Source organism: Bidens hawaiensis, unplaced genomic scaffold, assembly GCF_021521415.1.
Source record: "Bidens hawaiensis isolate Kalapana, Puna unplaced genomic scaffold, B.hawaiensis_p1.1 tig00046959_1, whole genome shotgun sequence".
Classification (NCBI taxonomy): Eukaryota; Viridiplantae; Streptophyta; class Magnoliopsida; order Asterales; family Asteraceae; genus Bidens; species Bidens hawaiensis.
In genome coordinates this window covers 29,695-43,450 of record NW_027498396.1, presented here as the reverse complement: position 1 = coordinate 43,450, position 13,756 = coordinate 29,695, and the positions used below count along the sequence as shown (strand labels likewise).

General features: G+C 32.5%; 1 protein-coding gene across 1 annotated transcript; it reads left to right on the top strand.

Moving 5' to 3' along the window:
• Nucleotides 1-9,880: 9,880 nt before the first annotated feature.
• On the top strand, nucleotides 9,881-11,684 carry LOC143596762 (ubiquitin-conjugating enzyme E2 28). The gene is made up of 4 exons (XM_077075450.1): nucleotides 9,881-10,009; nucleotides 10,272-10,399; nucleotides 10,476-10,580; nucleotides 11,358-11,684. The coding sequence occupies exons 1-4, from the start codon at nucleotides 9,940-9,942 to the stop codon at nucleotides 11,499-11,501; spliced, it is 447 nt and encodes a 148-aa protein (XP_076931565.1). The 5' UTR covers nucleotides 9,881-9,939; the 3' UTR covers nucleotides 11,502-11,684.
• Nucleotides 11,685-13,756: the final 2,072 nt, after the last annotated feature.

Below are 13,756 nucleotides of genomic sequence, written 5' to 3'. Positions count from 1 at the left end.
TCTAGTTCCGGGACTACACGGGGTGGCGATGCGGTGGGTAACTGCGGTTCCTTCCCGTGAGCATGCGTCATCGAATCGGATGATGATGAGGGTGGCGTCGACATTCCTACAGGTAAGCCGTGTATGCGCGCGCGTATGAGTGAAAGAGGTAAAGAGATAAGATTACAAGACTACACAAATCTATGTAGCGCGTATCATTATAACTAATGGGTCGTCGCGGTTATAGTCTAGTATGCATGCAGCTTCTAGTTCGCTATAACCAATGGCTCTGATACCAATCTGTCACACCCTCAAAATCCACTAACGGAGTTTTACCGTCAGAGGGTGTGAACTAACAGGATCGGAATCATTAGTTATAATCAAACCATAAAAACGTTTAAATGAAAATAAGTGCGGAAGCGTAAAACCATAGAAACAATGTTACGTCACGCAGGACGATTTGAAACCAATGATAACAGTTAAAAGTAAGTTTGCATAGTTAAAAGTTTTTCAAGCAATGCATGTTCCTAAACCGCGCGCCCGCCTCGGCTACCTGAGAATAACATACTAAAAGTGTCAACACAAGGTTGGTGAGTTCACAAGTTATATATAAAAATAAATCGTTTAGCGTTTGCGTTCAGCGTTTTGCGTTACAGCGTTACAGCGTCACAGCGTTTTGCGTTACGGCGTTTTGCGTTACAGTGTTACAACGTTTTGCGTTACAGCGTTTTGCGTTACCAGATAGTGTTATGTCAATTATATATCGATAGGTAGCTAGTCTATACAACAAGTATTACTAAGTGTTCGACACCGAAGCTGACTCGTTTATTAAGTGCCTTGTCACCAGGTCTTCCAGACCATGGTACGTGTTAGCCAAAATTACACCCGCTCGACCTCCAGTCGAGTTTAGCGTTGGGTGGGGTTTGTCAAACCCAGTAGTACTACTCAACAGTGACTCGCTATTCAAAATATTAACCGGTTAGATGTGTAGGACTTCAAATGTTTCGTTTGCCACTTAGCCTTTACAAGTGATATATAATTTATAACAAAATCTTAAATGCGTTGTGGAGTATGTTATCTCCCCCAAGTGAAAAGCATTTGAAAACAGTTTAAAGAGGGGAAAGTGAAACTCACTGTTTGCGAAGAATTTCCCAAATTAAATCACCAAGATGCGCGTCACCGAAAAACTCTCTCTAGCGTTCTAAAACAACAAAGAGATTTTTCTAAGTGTCGGAATATTATCGAGTCTCTAGACCCGGCACATAATACCTATGCACATAACATGTTTCGTGTTTCGTTTGTGAATCGTGTGTGACTTTAACCAGCGTATTTGTGACACATTACATGTGTAAGCAATCATATACGTGTCATATATTCATAAAGTACATCACTATCAATTATTCCCCGTAAGGACATTTTGGTCGACAAATAACAATTAACTAGCCATTATTCCCCAAGAGGGCAATTTGGTCAAATCATGGCAATCAATTAGCAATTATTCCCCGCAAGGGTATTTTGGTCAACAAATAACAATTAACTAGCCAGTATCATGTTTCATGCATTTTTACACAACTCAGCAGCTAGTTTCACCGAGACAGAAATCCTACTAGAAAGATTGTACTATTTCACCGATCATAGCATCTCAATTAATTTACCAAAAATCATCATAGAAGCACATATGTCTTAGGTTTCCAGAACATATTTAATTATATTTTTATTCCACATAGTTTTCTCAAAATCATCAAATCATTACAGCAAACTCATAACAGTCAAATTCATGCGCAACAGAATATTATTTGCAATTCCCGTTAAACGAAAGATCCAATAAATGCAAGACCACTTGAGTTAGGTTCCTAACTCAATAAGTCAACTTCCAGAAGTGGAACCAACCCAATTGGTCTCGTAGTTCATGAGATATAACATTTACAAAACAACCTAACAGCAGGTCTAACAGCTCAGCTTTGCACAACGTTTTTGTAAAATCATAAAAGTTAACTTCTACTTGTCCAAAAATTACAAATTTATACTTTATAGAAACTAGACTCAACCTAGTTTACTGTAGTACCAATAATCTCAACCAATTTTCACGTTTACACTTTGTTACAGTCACTTAAACATCATATACACATTCTGTCCAGAAACTGTTTGCATCCAAACTCAACATAATAACAATCTATGAACTATCATGCATTCATATAACACTCTAGACTCCATAAACACCATCCATGCACATAAATTACCCATTACATACATGATTAGGGTTTTTGTTTGAACTCAAATCATAGACACAACAATCAACATGTAACAACATCAATACTAGTTATCAATCATCATTAATTCAACAACAATCATGCTAACACACACCATACAAGAAATTGGCAGCTTAGGGTTTGTTATTAACCCAACAAACATCAAAATCAAGTAACAAGGATGTATAGGATAATCAATTATACCTTCCTAGCACCTAGTTTTTCAATCAAAGGCTTGATTTCTTGGTGTTATGTGTGTGTGAAGGTGACGGCAGCCAAGAGGGATGGAGGGGGTGGCTGATCGGTTTTGGGAGAAAAAAAAGTAAGAGTTAGGGTTTATTATAACATAGTATTTATAGAATACTATGTTACACTTTAGCCCCTCCACTTCTAAGTATTACTTATCTATCTTAACTAACTTGTTTACATCTTGAGTTAACGTTTATAACCATGTTATCACATAACACATAAGTCTAACACATAATTACTGTTTTGACGTTTTTCGTTTATTCATCAATCGTTTGCGTCAACTCGTTTGCGTTTTGGTGCAATTCCCGAAAGACTACACCTGTAGTAAGTGTTAAGCGTCATTTAAACCCTAGTTTAAATGTAATGAAGTGTGCGTTATAGATTCAATGATCTTAAGTTTGAATTGACGGAGTTGAGTTAACGGAGTTAACCTGAAATTGACGATTGTCACATCTTGGTTTGGTAAGACCCATACCCGTGAATTCGGGTCAAATGCATGAGAAGCCTCTATTTACAAATAATACAATCTGGTGGCTTGAAAAAATGTATTAAGTAACCAGAGAGCTTTTAAAGATTTCGTTTATATATATATATATATATATATATATATATATATATATATATATATATATATATATATATATATTTAAGACTAGGTTAGGTACCCGTGTGATACACGGGTTGGATAAATTATATTATAAAAAAGTTGATGAATCTAAAGATGCACTTAAAACATCTGATAAATTACAATGAAGACAAACAGAATTACATGACAAAGCTCTCTAAAAATCTCTTTATACAACGTTCGTAGTCTTTTTTTAAACTTGATCATCTTCATCAAAAATGAGTACTTTGAGTCCTCTTGTTTTAACTCTAGACAGTGCAACATATAACTGACCATGGACGAAAACTGGTTGTCTAAGAAATAAACCAGCCCTAGAAAGTGATTGGCTTTGGCTTTTATTGATTGTCATTGCAAAACAAACATTAATGTCTACAATAATAAGAGCTGCAACTTCAGATGTGGTTGGTAAGTTATATGTTATTCAATCTTGTTGCCTTTTTCCAATAAGATGGAGTTTTAGGTTGCAATTTGGATTTCGTTTGTAACAATCTCTAACCATTTTGTATGTTTTGACCAAAACATTTTGAGAGTCTAACATACTTTTCAATTATGTTATAATTTCAAGATCAATCAAGTCTGAAGTTGACGTAGATCCTCTGGTTGTGTCACTACAAAAAATTTATTATTATTAGACTAATGTATATATAAACAATGATAAAACCAAATAATAATAATCTATAATGTATATGAAAATTTAAAATACATACCCACATACTATCTTTCTATTTGATACTTCACTATCCGTTTCATATATGTATAGTTGGGAGAATTTAGGTTTTCCACCTTGAAGAGGTAGAAGACTTCCAATACGACGATAATTTTGTCCACCAAGTCTAAAAATTGTAACGACGAATATTCTTTAAAAAGTATTTGCTTTTAGAGCCAACACCAGTAAACAAATTTTTATAGTTTATATAAGGAGTTTTTAATCGTGGAAGTTGAACCTTGCTATAACCACAACACAACAAATAATTTGTTATCCCATTATCTGTTCTACAATGCACTCCTTCATTTTTCCATAATTTTACGTAAAAACTTTCACACGTCAAACTTTGATCACCATGGTCCAAGTAATCTGTTTCACGATTTGAAATAAATAATTATAACTTTGTTAAAAATATACTAAATTTTTGTTATTCTCAAATATATCTACCTCTAGATATTCCTGCAAACAGGTCCCTAACAATATCTTCAACATGTATATGTTCGTTATGCATAATGTTACTCGTATTATATGAACCTGCTAAAATTAAAAAGTTAAGATTATAATAACGAAAACTATTGCTAAAATTGGAATGTTGTATGTGGATGTGTTCTTCTTTAACTTTAATTTTATATTCATTATAAAATTAAAAAAAAAACATTTAGTATCTAAATGCATACCAGCATTAGCATTTACATCTGATGAAGTTATACTTTCGTTGAAGCTTGTAACATCCTAAATTTTCATATTTAATAAAAGAAAGTCGCGTTTAGTTATTGGGCCTAAATAATTAATCAGTATTAATAAAGATCATGGACTTTGACTAATTAAGATGGATTAAAGGTAATGGGCCTTAGGTCCATGGGCTTTAAGGGATATAAATACCCCTTAAACCACCCTAAAACCCTAATCCTCATTCCATTCATCCATATTGCCTACACACTCCAAAACACACACACACCCCACACCATATACGGCCGAGAGAGAGAGAGAGACGAGCGAGATCCGAGAGCGAGTAAACGTTAGTTGTGATTAGATCTTCGTTATTCGAGTCTTATACAAGATCTAGAGTTCCTAAACAAGCTAACCAAGATCAAACGAGCACGTAAAGGTATGTCTTTTACCTTAAAGTTTACCTTTTTATAAACGTTTAGTCGTGAAACTTAGAACGAGAGTAGATCGGGTATAAACGAAACGTAAAGTTGTAGACTTGATGATAAAATGAACCTAATGAACCCATAAACCTGTGCGGCTCGATTAAAAAGAAAACCCTAAGATCTAGTTTGGAACGTTTTAGCTTAAAGGTCCAACCTTTATGCGTTTCGGGCCGAATCTTTATCAAAAATGACCAAAGGAATGATCGCGGGTTGGTTAAAATCATAACCAAGAATTAAACAATAAAACTGAGATGATTATAGGGGTTTTCGGGATGAGCCGTAGCTGCAAATGAACAACTTCGCCTGCAAGCTTAAGTTCGCCTTGCAAGCAAGTTCGCCAAGTATGTTCGCTGCTAGTCAAGTTCGCCAGATATTAAGTTCGCTGGCTATAACTTCGCCTGTCAATAAGTTCGCCAAGCTAAGTTCGCAGCATGCCAAGTTCGCCTATTGTAAACTTTGCCTATATAAGTTCGCTGCTGGTTAACTTCGCTGCTGTATAAGTTCGCTTAAGTTAAGTTCGCTTAAGTAAAGTTCGCTTAAGTTAAGTTCGCTTACACGTATGTTTACTTACAGTTATGACCTCTTGCGAATACAGGAGAGTTAAATAATGACTTAAAATCCTAATGGAAAATGTGTTAAGACAGTTAATGAAAATAAAATTTTCCAAGCTGACCTGGCAGCTCGACCCTAGCCAGGGGCTCTGCCCCTTGGACCCTGCTAGGGGTTGCGCCCCTAGACCCCGCTGCCAGGGGCGCTGCCCCTGGACCCCCGTTCATTGTGGGTAATAACTAAGACTAGAAAGATGATATGAGTAGTGATAGTTAATTGATACGTGTAATTATTATACAGTCAGCCGTGCACAATTGAAGAAAGGAATTACCATTAACGGTGAACGTAACCGCATTTAGGTTTGTTTCTAGCCCCATTTCCTTGTTATGTTTTCGGGGTTGTGTGCATACTCGATGTGATAGTTAATACACTTACCTTAACTGGTAAGTGTATGCCTTATATGGTTTATATGTTACGTATGTATATCTTAAATGTGAATGAAAGCTTGTCGGTATGTGAACGATCTTCGGATATTGCACGTGCCAAGAAGGGAGGTATGTTTATGATAGATGAATGTGTATGATAGATATACGTACAATATATGAATATGTATGAATGATTAAAGAAAGTATGTATGTTATGGGCATGTAAAGACATTATGTACGAAGATGAAGAAAGAGGGACCAGACCCTAATAATATCTGAGATAGAGAAGGAGAGACCAGACCCTTTATAATATCTGAGATAGAGAAGTAAAAAGGGACCAGACCCTGATAATATCTGAGATAGACAAGAAAGGGACCAGACCCTAAAATATCTGAGATAGACAAAGGAAAGAGGGACCAGACCCTAATAATATCTGAGATAAAATTGACAGTAACTATATAGTATGAAAGTAATAAAGTATGAATATACGTATGAAATTATGTAATGAAAGTAAGTTAGAAAAGACGTATTTGAAGAGGAATCTATTTTTTTGCCATAGGATATGAGGTTAGTGTTTGTATGTAAAAGTGTAGTATTTTGAAGCCTTAACGTAGACGCATGCATTTTAGATATTCTATTATCCTAAATTAGTTTCCGTGCTTTTCGTTTATCAGTAGCAATTTTATTAACAACTGTAAACAAATATGAAGCAAAGTGTAAAAAATATGAATATTAACAGAATTATACTGAATTACAAAATAGAATGGTAAATGCGACATACCGTTCGAAATATCCAATAGGGGAGTTCTTGATAGCTCAATTACAATAACAAAAATTAAATCAAATCAAATAAATAGATAGTAATTAACATATCTAAATTTAATATTAATAGCGAATGTTTTAAATTTTAATTAAATTGTTATTTTAAATAATTTATACATGTAAGTATAATGTGTAAATTTAATATTGATGTGATGATTGATAAGCCTAATAAGGAATGTTTTAAATCTTAATTAAAATTGTATTTTAAATAATAAATTTAATTAGAAATTACATGAGTGTGCCACTTGTCAAAATATTATACTAACTAAGGGGTTTGTGTTTCAACCAACATTTTTGTTTATTATAATAGTAGATTAAGATATAATTATGTCTTTCAAATTTGAAATTTCATTTCAAAATTCGTTTTCCAGTGAAAATTTAATCATGTCAAACTTTTTATTTTTGATAAAGAATTTCAAATTTTCAAATCTCTTGATTAAACCCGAATTCAATTTTAATCAATAAATCATATACTTTTTAAAAAGAATTTTCTAAATAAACTTATCAAATCCTATATATTTAAAAAAAACTTCATTGAGTGGATACCAACATACTAATAAAGTCCTATATTTTTTAAATTGAATTTTATAAATAAACTTACTTTTTACTTACAAGCTTTTATTAAGTCTTCTAATATCACCAAACTTTTAATTAAACTCGTATAATAAACGGGAAACTAATCTATCTACATATTCTTATATAAATAATTGTGGACGTTTGTCATCTTTTGGTTAATTCTTACAATTTTTTCCATCCAAAACTAAAATCTTAATTGGGCATAATATATGCAATAAATCAATAATTATTCACATTTTTCTTTTACATTATATTTATATATTTTTATAAAAATTATAAATATTAACATATTAATTTACTATATGTTCCAAAATACTTGTTGAAATCCAAAAATCAACAAGAAATCATGTTTCTCAAAGATTGAAAAGTTCAAATGTTATCATTAACATACTATTCCATGTATGTTGTAGAAGATTGTAAAGAAAAACAAAACTCGAATATGTATTCATTTTACAAACTAAATTTTATAATCATTATATTATAAATATATCCTTAAAAGTTGATCCATTTTTTTAAAATCAATTCATTTATCTATTATTATTATTATTGTTGTTGTTGTTGTTGTTAATTGTCATATAAATTTATAAATTATAAATACATGCTTTAAAATTATCAATTCACTTTTTCGGTTAAAATGCAAGGATATTATATACGAATCACTTTCAAACATAACAAAGTTTATCATATTTAATTTCTTAGTTTTTTTATCAAGGATTATTTCGGTTTTTTGTGGAACTTAAATTTGATTTATATGGGTCAAAAGTTGGTAAATAGATTGTTTGGTACAAGTTAAATACATTCATGTCAAAATTTGTTACGGGTCAAAAATGGGATATCTTTGAATATTTATAAAAGTTTGAGAATGTAAATAGATTTATCGTTATATTTGTTATGGGTTCAAAGTGTTGACTTGAAAATGTTAACGGATGAAATTTAGAATTTTAAACATGATTCAGATTTCAAATTTATTTTTAAGGGCGTTTTTTGAAAATATTCAAAAGGTTCGAAATTTGACAAATAAACTATTTTCCCCCCTGACTATTAAACAATTAGAAAAGATCGCAAACACTTTCGGCATGTCACCCACATGCCTATCAATGTTTCTAACGTTTATCAAATTTGAGATATTTATGTTAAAATTAACTTTCCCCTTCAATAGTCATCATAACGTTGCATGGGAAGCATGTCATGAAACTATGCTCAAATGAAACAAAATATTCACAAAACTGAATGGGTTAACATGTTATTTTTTATGTTGTCAATATGAAAAAGTCGAGAAGCCACCTGAAACTTATCAAAATCTTTTTCATGGTGTAGCTCGGAAAAAACATAGTTCTTGAAAAACATCTGTCGTTACAATCTAATGTTCTCATTTCCTTCGATATGTGATAAATTGATAAATATATCAATAAAGATAACACTCCTTTAGTATTTAGGCTGAGTGGTTAAAGCTACTATCGTATGAGAAGTCTTATTTCCGAAATTAGTTCATAACCAAAATTCTTTCAATTATACATATATAATACTAAGAATGAAATTTTTAATAAAAAGAAGCATTCTCGGGTACGTTTTTTCATGTGCATTTTAGTTATTAAGTTCATTAAAAAATATTTTGTGATATAAATAAAATCAATTTATGTACACATAGTATAGATACAAACACATATGTAATACATTTTTTCATATGTGCTAAAAAATTGTTTGATTTATTGTAATTTTATAATTTGAATTATCTCATGTGTGACACAGACTTTAAAACCAAATAAAACAACATATTTGCACGCCAAAAAAATCTTTTTATAGGTGAAAAAATTGAGTAATGCATGCTAAAAAGTGTTAAAATGATTCGGTAGTTAAGTTGATTGGTTTTTGCGAGAGAAGATATAATTATTATTATTTTCACTAAAATAATAGAATCACGTGCTTCATCAGGTTAAAGAAAACGAGATACATATGCTTGTCAAATACGTATCCTGTTTTTTCATCTATTTTTCCTAATATAATAAATCAAAGACTCACCAAGGTGACTCACTCATTGTTTCTCAAAACAAGTTCGTTTTTAACTAAAAAAACAATTAACACAAAAATGTAATAATATAAAAAAATAAAAAATTTCGGAAGCTACTCTTATCAGAGCCAGGTTTCGATCCTGGGACCTGTGGGTTATGGGCCCACCACGCTTCCGCTGCGCCACTCTGATTTGATGATATTACCCAAAGTCATAAACCTTATATTATAAATATAAAATGATAAAGAGTGTCCGGTCGGGGCGGGCCGATTTGATAAAACCACGAATGGATAGCCGACACAGAAGAGAGAAAAGAATAATAATAATAATAATAATAATAATAATAATAATAATAATAATAATAATGAATAATGAATGATGAATATATAAATAATAATAATATTATATTTGTTCCTCCGAATTTTGAGAAAGAAGAAAAAAAGACGACTACTGATTATTTTCAGAGGTGAGAGAGGATCTTTCTTCCAGGTAATCGTCATATTATTATTATTATTATTCATGTATGTATATGTATATCTGATATATATGTATCTAATATCTATGTCATGATTTAATAATAAGGATATATAAACGTTGATGGCTTCCAAACGGATCTTGAAAGAACTCAAGGATCTCCAGAAAGATCCTCCTACCTCTTGCAGCGCAGGTATCGTATTAGCTTCCATCGTCATATTTGCTCATTTTTTTTATATAAAAATGATTAATTGATTGATTTGGTTTCTGGGTTTGTGAGATTTGTAAGGAAGATGATCAGATCTCTATGTTTTTGACCTTAGATTGACTAATGGATGAATTATGAATGTTGGGTTCAATTTGTGCATTGTGTTGTTTATGATTATTATCGGTCGAGTTCGTTAATTGTTTGTTAATTGTTTTACTCGCTCTGTTAATTGTAAGTGTGATTTTAGGCCCCGTGGCGGAAGACATGTTTCACTGGCAAGCGACGATTATGGGGCCACCCGATAGCCCGTATTCGGGTGGTGTTTTTCTAGTTACTATCCATTTCCCTCCGGATTATCCGTTTAAGCCACCTAAGGTACATCATAGCTTTGAGTATGATGTTTTGTTATGTGCGTGTTACGGTTTAAACATTTGTGTTTGTTTTCGTGTAGGTGGCTTTCAGAACAAAGGTTTTTCACCCGAACATTAACAGCAACGGCAGCATCTGTCTTGATATTTTGAAGGAACAATGGAGTCCGGCTTTAACTATTTCCAAGGTTGATGTTCTAGTATTTGACTCGTAGGGCTGGCATATCGTGTATACCCATACATGATAAGACACGAACACGAAATGTGTATACCTGTACACAACATGCAAAACTTATCGTGTATCTGTATCCCAAACACGAACATGTTACTACCTGGTATACACGATAAACACGATAAGTATTGGTTAGAAACACATATTTGACAACTGGTTTAGTGAAACAAAAGTCGGAGAGGAAATGCTTGTGAGTGGTGAGTGGTGACGGCTGAGAAACAGAGAGTGATAATGTTTTAGGAATTTATGGTTTAGGATAACTTATAATTATATATATATATGGGGTGTTTGGGATTCCTTATTTTTCCTTCTTATAACTTTTCATTAAGTTAATAAGTTACAACATTATAACTTATGAAACTTTTCCTCTCACAATATAAGCAATCCCAAACACCTTATTACTTTTCAAAAAGTTAATAAGTTATAAGTTGGTGAAAATAAGCAATCCCGAACACCCCCATAATTATAAAAAACTAGCCAAGTATTTAACATGTATTTAACAGGTAAACAGGTATTTTACCTGTTTAGACACGAAAATTAGCAGGTAAGTTCGTGTCTACCTGTTTAGTACACGAAACCTGTTAAGGCCTTACCTGTTACCTGTTAAAGTCATGTAAGTACGTATTCGTGTATAAATTGCCAGCCCTAATTTGACTATTTGATTTAAACAGTTAACAGCCATGGTTATTTGGTTAGTTGCACATGACATGACAGATTTAGCTTTTGTTTTTAGGTTTTGCTATCGATTTGCTCTTTGTTGACCGACCCGAACCCAGATGACCCGCTTGTGCCCGAGATTGCTCACATGTATAAGACGGATAGGAGCAAGTACGAGACAACTGCACGAAGCTGGACCCAAAAGTATGCAATGGGTTAGTTACTGTTTTTTTTTTGTTATTTCTACGAAGAAAAAGATATATATATGTAATGAATGAAAATGTGTGAATTATGTTTTCGTGTATTGTAATTTGTAAGGCGGGGTTTAGAAGGGAAAAGGTAAGAAACATGCCCATCCTAAAAGACACTTTTTATCTGTTTTGCGTTTCTAAACGATCTAAGCTTGTTCTATTTGTACTTCTCGTGTTCTTTGCTTTCTTAAATGTGCACATCTTGACACAAATATTGAGTTTAATTGACCTATAGTTTAAGTTAATCTGATTTAGATGAATAAGTTGATATTCCAATATCTAATATTAGCTTGTCCAATGTCCATGTTAGTGTTAATCCTAAGGGATTAAGAGTTACCATTATGGTGTAAGTTAGTGCTGTTCATGGGCTTGTAACCAATGGGACTTGTGGAGCCCCGATCAGTTTGAAGCCCGTTTTGTCTAACCTGGTTCGATGGAGCAAAATGGCCAAACTAAGTAGCCGTAAATTGTGTTATGAAAATAAGGATTCAAGATTATTAAAACAAAGTTATGGGGTTTTTAAACTGTTGAAATATAAAAGCTTCAAAAAAGTTGCAGATTCAAGATGATTAAATCAAAAATATTCAGAACTAGATTTAAAATATAATACAAACATAATGTGATCTTATGTCTTTGTGGTTGTCCATCACCATGTGTTCTGCATCATGAAACAAATATGATAGTTTTCACATTATGATGAAAACTGAAGATCCGATCAGATTGTAAAACTGGTTCTAATAGAAACAGGTTCGGTTCCAACCTTACTCTTCAGTCAAGATCGGTTCCAACTATTTTGCCTAAACCGGGTTTGACCACGTGATCCAGTCGTTATATAACTGTTGTATGTCCTTTTTTGCGTTTTTGACTGCTTTTCCGTCTTTTTGCCATTTTGTCCCCATTTGTTGGTCTAAATAGTGTTTGGGTTTAATTACATGGCTCAAAAACGCTCTTAAATCTCAAGAACGCTCATGGCTTCTGAAAGTGGGCAATCTTCTGTCGGTATTTTGTCAAGTAACATCGTTGTGCAAGTTCATTCTACCAGGAGAAACTAAATATTTTGGTCCATTTTAATTTATTTGAAATGTCATATAGTCTAAACAAAGTTCGACGCAAGAATTTTGGTGTATTTTTTAAGCTAGAGTTAAACTCAATTGAAAAAACAATTACATTAGATTGTATTGCAAGGTGGTGGAAGGCACTCCAACTGTCCAAGACTCGCAACAACGTATAAAAGCAAATCAGGTGGTTTGGTTTGTGCGTGAGCTAATTCGGTTGCTAACCGTAAGAAAATTGAAATTTGTAAAAATACCAGATTAAATACCGGGCTGCAAGTACATAGTTAAAGACAGTTTTGATTCAGTCCCGCTTCTGATCATCGGTTTGGCATGTCTAGACTGGGTATCACACTCCTACATGTTTATTAATGTTAAAGCTATAAAGATAAATGAGATCACGTTATAAACCGTCATTATTTTACTAACACAGTAACACGTAAGGACCTCATTATCTATACTATATATAACACACCAAACAAGGGCAAATTAGGACACCTTTTTTTAAGTAATTTACAACACCTAAAACATGAGGTACATGTGTTAGTAAGGGTAAACATGTATTTTAAACACAGTACATTCAACTTACAAGTTTGGTCCCTCATCTTTAACCATATTATGTTTTTTATTTAACTTGTAAACTAACTTCCCACCCATGATTTTTAAACGACTATAGCTTTTTCATACGTTAATATTTTTATAAACAAATTGCACCATAAAAACGAGCATTTTATTCTCTTTAATTTGGATATGATATTGTTGTAATTTATGTTCATTTTAAATAAATTTATATGTTACGTATGGGTGTTCAGTGTCGGTTTTGATGGGTTTTAAGTTAAACTTGTGAGTCCAACCGTTAATACTAATTTTTTGTCGTCCAAAACCAAACTCAACCATTGAAAGTTGAAACCGAATCGTTACTAACGGCCTGGTTCCAGTTTGGTTTCACAGTTTAAACTTTAATAATAAATTTAGTTTAAAATAATTAATAATTTAAATGTACCGTCGGTTTAACTAAACACCAACATAATATGATACTTGAGATGATCATAAATAAAAAAAATGATAATTTTAGCCACATAAATGGTAAATATTAATGGAAGATCTAGAACGTGAAATAATAACAACAAAGATTACAAAATGAATAATATTGCAATTAGGTTAATTTACAT

Bases quoted from the DNA above. Each gene is read 5' to 3' on its own strand.
- LOC143596762 (XM_077075450.1), top strand. From the start codon at position 9,940: ATGGCTTCCAAACGGATCTTGAAAGAACTCAAGGATCTCCAGAAAGAT. The intron at 10,400-10,475 runs GTACATCATAGC...GTTTTCGTGTAG, and splicing joins ATCCGTTTAAGCCACCTAAG to GTGGCTTTCAGAACAAAGGT. The intron at 10,581-11,357 runs GTTGATGTTCTA...TTTTGTTTTTAG, and splicing joins CGGCTTTAACTATTTCCAAG to GTTTTGCTATCGATTTGCTC.